This window comes from Sinocyclocheilus grahami, unplaced genomic scaffold, assembly GCF_001515645.1.
Source record: "Sinocyclocheilus grahami isolate Dianchi unplaced genomic scaffold, SAMN03320097.WGS_v1.1 scaffold957.1, whole genome shotgun sequence".
Lineage (NCBI taxonomy): Eukaryota > Metazoa > Chordata > Actinopteri > Cypriniformes > Cyprinidae > Sinocyclocheilus > Sinocyclocheilus grahami.
Genome location: NW_015506136.1, coordinates 34,200 through 44,279, shown reverse-complemented (window position 1 = coordinate 44,279; position 10,080 = coordinate 34,200). Strand labels below are relative to the sequence as shown.

Sequence of the window (10,080 nt, the reverse complement as noted above, 5' to 3'; positions counted from 1 at the left end):
TTTGAAATAGTTTATTAATTTTTGCACCTTTTTGCATTTGAACAAAAAATAAAAATAAAAAAATCAAGAAATCAGGTCTAACAGTTTTGAATACAGAGATGAATGAGATGAAACATTAATTGGTGTTAAAAGTGGCATTTTCATCATTGGCTTTTTTAGCATAAAGCAGATACAGATAAGCATCTATGCAAAAACACAAATTCATTCAGAAATGGAATGTATGCTTGTCAGATTTACATATTAGACACTTGCATAAGTTGTATAAAAATGCTATTAAAAAGCAAAAGATACAATCCCACTGAAGCATTAGAGCTCCATTTCAGATGAGCTTTTAAGTATTCTGTGGTCTAAGACTTTCCAGCTATACATATATCTCATCTTCAGTAAGAAAGGCATTAAATCAATGTCAAATCATTCATGATGAATAAGCACTGCACCATGAACCTCTGCCACAGTTCACAAACTAATAAACCTGTTCTCATGACATTAACCATACCAGCTTCAAATATCACTCTGGGTACTGGCTTTGATAGCAAAACTAAAAAATAAAAAAGGAGAGAGAGAGAGAAAGAACAAGTATTTACATAGTAATTATGCAATATGCAAAGGCTTTATGTTGCTTTGGGCAACTTCATATAAGCATCTATCAGAGTTTCTCTCCTCAGCACCTAAACAGATGAACATCAGTAAAACACAAGTCACATTACAATGTTAGTCAGTCTGAGGAAAGGAGAGATCCCGATACCCTTCAGTTCTTAGTTAATGCCTCAATAAACAGGCTCCACTCATTGTTCTCTGGGTCATAAGCCTCCATGGTGTTGAGAAACTCATTGCCATCGAAGCCCCCGACTGCACAGAGCACACCGTTCAGCACAGCCAGCCCTGCGTTGCTCCGTGCTGATGTCATGCTTCCCAGCATCCTCCACTCGTTCTTGGCTGGGTCATAGACCTCCACACAGCGCAGCGCGTGAGAGCCATCAAATCCTCCGACCACAAACAGCTTCCCTGGAAGCGGTTGAAAATTACTTAAGGCCAAGCCCTAAATCTGACAAGCTTCAGTTATTTTCCTACCAGTGAGACTTTATAACCTTGCTGGAATAAACAGTTGAAAATTTGCTAAAAATTTACTCACCCTCAGGCCATCCAAGATGTAGAGGAGTCTCTTTATTAGAACAGATTTGGAAAAATTTTGTATTACATGATTTGCTCACCAATGGAGTGAATGGGTGCCGTCAGAACTAGGGTTGGGAATTGAAAATCAATTCCAATTCCAGAATCAGATACTTGTTGTAAAATTTAAATTTCAATCCCGCATATCAATTCCCGTGTGCACATCTTTTTTTAGGTGGTGAAAAGGGGCTGTTATAAATGCATTTGTCTTTGAATCATTTATTCAAGAGATTCATTCAAAAACACTGATTCACCCAGTAATGAAACAAGTAAATCTTGAGTGAGTCATTGAATCCTTCCATTCATAAATTCCATGAGATTGTTTACTTGTCTAATGGTTTTTCTTCAGAATTGTGAGAGAACTACAACATCCATTTAAAAATGAAAAAGTCTCAATTTATCCAGAATTGTGCGGCTCTATTTTGCTCTTAATCAAGTCCAGTTTTTATGTAGCCGGCTGATTTTTGTTCATGGTATTCAGCAGCTATTAAATGTTTTGAAAAAAGAGACAGAATAAATATGTATCATCTAAATGTTTTTTTTTTAACCACATTGGAATCGAAACTGGGAATCGATAAGAATCGGAATCGATCAAATTCAAACGATACCCAACCCTAGTCAGAACAGCTCATAAAAACATCACAATAATTCACATGACTCCAGTGAAGCAAAAGCTGCATGTTTGTAATAAATCCATTGTCTAAGACACTTTTAGCTTTTTAAACATTTCTTTTTATCCGGCTATATTACAAGCTCCCCATCCATAATATTGCTTTCTCCAGTGAAATAGATGTCTTGCCTCAATCAGGAAATGTGCACAGATCAAACACTGATTACAAGGGAAAATGGTCCAAAAGTTTCTAAAATATGTTGAAGAATTTTGAGGTGAAAGGGTAACAGGGGACTTTTTCACTGGAGGAAGCATGATTATGGATTATGGACGGTTTTAAGTTAAAATGTCTTATTGGTGGATTTGTTTCTTACAAACACACAGATGGACTGGTGTCATGTGGATTACTGTGATGTTTTTATCAGAAGTTTGGACTCTCATTCTGACGGCACCCATTCACTACAGAGGATCCACTGGCAAGCAAGTCATGTAATGTTAAAGTTCATCAAATCTGTTCCAATGAAGGAATAAGTTAATCTTCATCTTGGATGGCCTGAGGGTGAGTTGTTGTTGGTGTTTTTTTTGTGAACTATTCCTTTAAACACGAGTCTCCAGTTACCTTCATACACAACCACACCAGCTCCACGACGGGCCACGTTCATGGGGACCACCAGGGTCCATGTGTTGTTTGCTGGGTTGTAGCGCTCTACTGAGTTTAAGCAGTTCCAGGACTCAGCACCACCTATCACGTACACAAATCCATTTAACTCACACACTGCCGCCTGGTGCCTCCCTAAACACAGACGAGAGACAATGTACATGGTGAGTCACACATTTAGGGTTTTACAAATGTCAAAGTCATTTCAGAACATAAAACTGAATTGACATACTGATGTTAAGGGGTGCGCAGCTAGTCCACATTTTTGTCACTGGGTCAAAGGAGTCACAATTCTTCAAGCCCTTTTGGCCACAAGGATCAGATCCACCCACCACAAAAAGCTTGTTTTGCAACGAGCACACACCTGAGAAGAAAAAATAAGAAAGATTATTCACCCCCTTTACTGTCCCTTCTAGGACTGGCGATATAGGTTTTTTTATTTTCAGCCTTCAAGACCGAACAGAAAAAGCTCATTCAAACAGATTGCAAATATTCAATATATTGCCTAGCAGGAAGTGATGCCTACCTGCATTGCAACGGTTGGTGCGGAGCTCAGGAACTTGAATCCACTCATCAGCCTTGGGGTTATACATCTCTCCACAGCTCAGCTCATCTGAGTGACCATTGGAGCCACCCATCACAAACAGCTCACCCTGAGAGAAAAACATTCATTTAGCTTTAATGGCAGATGCACCAAAGCTGCTCCAGGATTGGAAACCGTGCCTTTACCATTAACACAGCCATCTGGAAGCGGGCCCGTGGAGTGCGCATGGGGGCGATGAAAGTCCAGCAGTCCTTCTTTGGGTCATAACACTCCACAGTCCTCAAGCACTCTTCTCTGTTATAGCCACCTGGACAGGTAACAATATGTACATCAGATCTGCACACCTAGCTCCCGTTTCTATGAATTCTCTTTCCCATCTTATGTCATACTACATATGTGGTGCTTTCGTTTTATATTTGTTTTTTTCCAGCTCCACAACTATAAACACTCTGAATGCTTGTTTTGCAAAATTTGCATGAATGGCATTACAAGGCACGCATGGCATCTATGTGCTCTGGTAATAGGTAAAAAAAAATTCAGCAAAATAGTAGTATACTTTAACTGGAAGCTAAATGTAAGTTATTGTATTCTTATCCCTATAACTCAACTAAGACCTTTAATTTCCTTTTAAGGACTACTTTATCACTCTCTGGGCAAGCATACCTGCAATAATGAGCTTGCCGTCCAGTTCAGCGGTTCCCAGGCCTGAGCGAGCATAATGCATGGGCTTCAACAGCTTCTCCTGCAGATCTATTGGTTGAGCCTCAAAGCTCAGGCTCTTCAGCACACATGGCGTAGCAGATGGGGAAGTATGAGGACTGGTGCGGCCATGCAGGGAGATCACACACAGCACACCTCTCAGAACAGCCAGACACAGGTATGCGTTGTCTAGAAAAGAGCAAAGAGGCTTAGCCCCTTGACATCCAGGTAATTAAATAAACACACTAATACAGGGATATTGCTTTATGCTACCCAAAAAAAAAAAAAAACCTTTTCCATATACATAAAAAAATAAAATAATTATAAAAAAAACTAAACTCACAAAGGTTATAACATTACACTATCTGTCAAACGTTTGGAAAAACAAAATTCTATTTTAATTAATAATAGTTAAGTTACATTTATATGCCGCTTTTCTGGGTACTCAAAGCACTTTACATGAAAGCGGGGGAATCTCCTCATTATACATCTCTCCACAGCTCAGCTCATCTGAGTGACCATTGGAGCCACCCATCACAAACAGCTCACCCTGAGAGAAAAACATTCATTTAGCTTTAATGGCAGATGCACCAAAGCTGCTCCAGGATTGGAAACCGTGCCTTTACCATTAGCACAGCCATCTGGAAGCGGGCCCGTGGAGTGCGCATGGGGGCGATGAAAGTCCAGCAGTCCTTCTTTGGGTCATAACACTCCACAGTCCTCAAGCACTCTTCTCTGTTATAGCCACCTGGACAGGTAACAATATGTACATCAGATCTGCACACCTAGCTCCCGTTTCTATGAATTCTCTTTCCCATCTTATGTCATACTACATATGTGGTGCTTTCGTTTTATATTTGTTTTTTTCCAGCTCCACAACTATAAACACTCTGAATGCTTGTTTTGCAAAATTTGCATGAATGGCATTACAAGGCACGCATGGCATCTATGTGCTCTGGTAATAGGTAAAAAAAAATTCAGCAAAATAGTAGTATACTTTAACTGGAAGCTAAATGTAAGTTATTGTATTCTTATCCCTATAACTCAACTAAGACCTTTAATTTCCTTTTAAGGACTACTTTATCACTCTCTGGGCAAGCATACCTGCAATAATGAGCTTGCCGTCCAGTTCAGCGGTTCCCAGGCCTGAGCGAGCATAATGCATGGGCTTCAACAGCTTCTCCTGCAGATCTATTGGTTGAGCCTCAAAGCTCAGGCTCTTCAGCACACATGGCGTAGCAGATGGGGAAGTATGAGGACTGGTGCGGCCATGCAGGGAGATCACACACAGCACACCTCTCAGAACAGCCAGACACAGGTATGCGTTGTCTAGAAAAGAGCAAAGAGGCTTAGCCCCTTGACATCCAGGTAATTAAATAAACACACTAATACAGGGATATTGCTTTATGCTACCCAAAAAAAAAAAAAAAACCTTTTCCATATACATAAAAATAATTATAAAAAAAACTAAACTCACAAAGGTTATAACATTACACTATCTGTCAAACGTTTGGAAAAACAAAATTCTATTTTAATTAATAATAGTTAAGTTACATTTATATGCCGCTTTTCTGGGTACTCAAAGCACTTTACATGAAAGCGGGGGAATCTCCTCATCCCCCACCAGTGTGTAGCATCCCCCTGGATGATGCGACGGCAGCCATATTGCGCCAGAACGCCCACCACACACTAGCTTATTGGTGGTGATGAAGCCAATTATTATATATATTAAATCAGTATATTTTAACCACTAACTTATCCCTATGATGGCAAAGCTGAATTTTCAGCAGTCATTACTCCAGTCATTTCTATGAATTCTCTTTCCCATCTTATGTCATACTACATATGTGGTGCTTTCGTTTTATATTTGTTTTTTTCCAGCTCCACAACTATAAACACTCTGAATGCTTGTTTTGCAAAATTTGCATGAATGGCATTACAAGGCACGCATGGCATCTATGTGCTCTGGTAATAGGTAAAAAAAAATTCAGCAAAATAGTAGTATACTTTAACTGGAAGCTAAATGTAAGTTATTGTATTCTTATCCCTATAACTCAACTAAGACCTTTAATTTCCTTTTAAGGACTACTTTATCACTCTCTGGGCAAGCATACCTGCAATAATGAGCTTGCCGTCCAGTTCAGCGGTTCCCAGGCCTGAGCGAGCATAATGCATGGGCTTCAACAGCTTCTCCTGCAGATCTATTGGTTGAGCCTCAAAGCTCAGGCTCTTCAGCACACATGGCGTAGCAGATGGGGAAGTATGAGGACTGGTGCGGCCATGCAGGGAGATCACACACAGCACACCTCTCAGAACAGCCAGACACAGGTATGCGTTGTCTAGAAAAGAGCAAAGAGGCTTAGCCCCTTGACATCCAGGTAATTAAATAAACACACTAATACAGGGATATTGCTTTATGCTACCCAAAAAAAAAAAAAAAACCTTTTCCATATACATAAAAATAATTATAAAAAAAACTAAACTCACAAAGGTTATAACATTACACTATCTGTCAAACGTTTGGAAAAACAAAATTCTATTTTAATTAATAATAGTTAAGTTACATTTATATGCCGCTTTTCTGGGTACTCAAAGCACTTTACATGAAAGCGGGGGAATCTCCTCATCCACCACCAGTGTGTAGCATCCACCTGGATGATGCGACGGCAGCCATATTGCGCCAGAACGCCCACCACACACTAGCTTATTGGTGGTGATGAAGCCAATTATTATATATATTAAATCAGTATATTTTAACCACTAACTTATCCCTATGATGGCAAAGCTGAATTTTCAGCAGTCATTACTCCAGTCATCAGTGTCACATGATCCTTCAGAAATCATTCTAATATACTAATTTGGTGGACTAAAGACTTTAAATAAATGCCATTTTATTCATCAAAGGACCCTGGAGAAAAAAAAACTTGGCTTCCACAAAAATTACATTTTAAAAAGTAAAAAAAAAAAAAAAAAAAAAGTTTCAGAAAGAGATAAAAGCTGGTCCGATGAAGCACTATAGACTTACTGGTGGTCTTCTCTGAGGCAATATACTTCCATTCGTGCTTGTTGAACTGGCTGTTGGAGGGAGAGAGGCTGCCAGAGACACCTGAGCTCATCTCGTCTCTTTCTCGAGGAGGCTTCTTCTGCAAAACCAAACCAGGCAGCTCTAAACCTGCCCAAACTTCATTCCCTAACCCTACTGCATGCATATAGGCTTGGAGCCAAAGACTAAATCCATTCCATCCAGTGCCAATACCACCATTTAAGGGGTCTTCCACAGTGCACAGACAGCTAAGAACTCCCTTTTAGCGCAAACCACTTGAAACTTATTAAAATGGGAGCCATTTTAGCTATTTTGCTGTAGCTATTCTACAGCAAAGAATGCAGTGCACTGTAAGGGAGGACTGAAAACCAGTCATGTACCTGCACAAACTGGATGTGGTCATCCTCAGAGCTGTAGACCTCTGCCTGCCCCTCAAACAGGCTCCCATCATGCAATTTGTGATCTGCGGAGTAGTACAGCGTTTGCACCTGCAACAACAAGACCCATGTGGGTGTTTCCATAACAAGAACAAAGCAATGTTCTGCCTTGTTCCTTGAAGCAGTGGAGTCAGCTGCTATGAGGGAGGTCCTTGACAACTGTGTGCTGCCTGGACCTTGAGGGAGCCATGACCTTTCACATGTCTACGGTCACTGTGATTGTGGAAATTGCTGGAAGGGAGAGATCATTCCTATTATAAGTAACTTCGCTTCGGGTTAAAGAGCTATCTAAACAAATGATCGCCGCACAGTGGGATTGGAAAAAAGTTGCAAGGCTCTCAGGAACAGTGTGCACAGATGGGAGCATATGGTTTTTGGTAGGTTGACTTAGTACCACTGATGGTTGGGATCTTGCATTCTTCTTCAGGGCAGGACAAATCTGCTGTTGATGTGTATTACTACACCTACAGGAGACATGGGGAGATCAACGGGGAGGAGCAGCCATTAGAATCAAATTAATAATAGTCCAAAAAGCCCTGCTGGGGAGAAAACGTTGAGTTACAAAGACTATTCAGGCCCAGGGTATATACAGGATTCATGGAGTTAAATTTAATACATTTTAAGATTCTTTCCATACATTTTAAGACCTCATCGCCACTCCAAGTTTTAACCGGTTACATCGGCGACCCTTTACCTTACTGTACATTTACTATATATTGATTGTAAGATAGCACAACTAAACAGACTTACTTTGTGATAACTCCTTATCAATACAACATAATTCAGAAGTGGGGAACGAAGCACAAGAGAATTGAGTGACTAACCAATGCAACCCAAGAAACCAATAAACAAAACTTATAGAGGAGGGAAAATAAAGCTCTCCGAGCTAACGGGGCAATGAGTTCACGCAGTATATTCAAAAGAAGTATTGGTCATATCAACTCTTATAACTGTCTGCAAACCATAGCTGTTTTGTGGAACACTTCTCTTGCTGTAGCTATTCTACAGCAAAGAATGCAGTGCACTGTAAGGGAGGACTGAAAACCAGTCATGTACCTGCACAAACTGGATGTGGTCATCCTCAGAGCTGTAGACCTCTGCCTGCCCCTCAAACAGGCTCCCATCATGCAATTTGTGATCTGCGGAGTAGTACAGCGTTTGCACCTGCAACAACAAGACCCATGTGGGTGTTTCCATAACAAGAACAAAGCAATGTTCTGCCTTGTTCCTTGAAGCAGTGGAGTCAGCTGCTATGAGGGAGGTCCTTGACAACTGTGTGCTGCCTGGACCTTGAGGGAGCCATGACCTTTCACATGTCTACGGTCACTGTGATTGTGGAAATTGCTGGAAGGGAGAGATCATTCCTATTATAAGTAACTTCGCTTCGGGTTAAAGAGCTATCTAAACAAATGATCGCCGCACAGTGGGATTGGAAAAAAGTTGCAAGGCTCTCAGGAACAGTGTGCACAGATGGGAGCATATGGTTTTTGGTAGGTTGACTTAGTACCACTGATGGTTGGGATCTTGCATTCTTCTTCAGGGCAGGACAAATCTGCTGTTGATGTGTATTACTACACCTACAGGAGACATGGGGAGATCAACGGGGAGGAGCAGCCATTAGAATCAAATTAATAATAGTCCAAAAAGCCCTGCTGGGGAGAAAACGTTGAGTTACAAAGACTATTCAGGCCCAGGGTATATACAGGATTCATGGAGTTAAATTTAATACATTTTAAGATTCTTTCCATACATTTTAAGACCTCATCGCCACTCCAAGTTTTAACCGGTTACATCGGCGACCCTTTACCTTACTGTACATTTACTATATATTGATTGTAAGATAGCACAACTAAACAGACTTACTTTGTGATAACTCCTTATCAATACAACATAATTCAGAAGTGGGGAACGAAGCACAAGAGAATTGAGTGACTAACCAATGCAACCCAAGAAACCAATAAACAAAACTTATAGAGGAGGGAAAATAAAGCTCTCCGAGCTAACGGGGCAATGAGTTCACGCAGTATATTCAAAAGAAGTATTGGTCATATCAACTCTTATAACTGTCTGCAAACCATAGCTGTTTTGTGGAACACTTCTCATGACAAACATCTGACTGATCAGACAGTTTACCTGTGATTACGGAATGCTTGATCTGATGCAGACTTGACAGCATGTCAGTATTAGGGATGTAACGATTAACCGCGAGCCGGTTGAAAATCGATTCAAATATGTGACGATTCAAATCGGTTGAGATACTAAACAAATCGCGATTCATTTAGGTGTAGGAGTTTATATGAATGCATGTCTGAGGGGAACTTACGGTCTTTAGAAAAGTTTAGATGGTATTTTTTCTTTTCATCTTGCCTCTGTATAACGCATATTAAAGTTCATAAAATCAGGGCTGCTTTGTTTACAGCGGAAACCAAGGAAACGCTTTAAGCGCCACCTGCTGGCAGAGAGTGAATCTGCATCTCGTTCAGCTCGTCTGCTGTTTCATGCAGATATTTTTATGTATAGTTTCACAAAACTGAAGTCAAACCATTCTGTTTTTGCTTCAAGTTTAGAAATTATACAATCTAATTCAGATTAAAAACTGCTCATGTTTGCATGTATGCAGCATCTTTGTTTGGATCAAGATTAAAATGCCGTGGTTGCCTCTTTTTTTTAAACGGAAAGAGCACAGACAAAGCCTTATTTTGTTTATATGAAGAGATTTATTTTATTTGTGTCAATGTAGTTGTTATTTACATTTACATTATATTTAAATTGTCACTTAGTAGACACTTTTATCCAAAGCGACTTACAAATGAGGATAACAGAAGCAATCAAAACCAACAAAAGAGCAGTAATATGCAAGTGCTATATTAGTGTTATATTTCAATTTCACAAAGAAATGTGCAGCATTTTGTCCAAGCA

At 40.1% G+C, this 10,080-nt stretch overlaps 1 protein-coding gene across 1 annotated transcript in view; it reads right to left on the bottom strand.

Moving 5' to 3' along the window:
- The window catches only part of LOC107564719 (influenza virus NS1A-binding protein homolog B-like), a 12,529-nt gene continuing 2,449 nt past the window's right edge, over nt 1–10,080 (bottom strand). Inside the window, exons 3-10 of the mRNA XM_016249866.1 lie at nt 8,218–8,325; nt 6,707–6,824; nt 5,796–6,020; nt 4,308–4,429; nt 2,965–3,091; nt 2,671–2,802; nt 2,400–2,573; nt 1–1,005 (exon numbers count right to left, since the gene is read on the bottom strand). Of these exons, the coding sequence (XP_016105352.1) occupies nt 749–1,005; nt 2,400–2,573; nt 2,671–2,802; nt 2,965–3,091; nt 4,308–4,429; nt 5,796–6,020; nt 6,707–6,824; nt 8,218–8,325 (1,263 nt within the window). The 3' untranslated portion in view covers nt 1–748. The remainder of the gene's footprint in view (nt 1,006–2,399; nt 2,574–2,670; nt 2,803–2,964; nt 3,092–4,307; nt 4,430–5,795; nt 6,021–6,706; nt 6,825–8,217; nt 8,326–10,080) is intronic.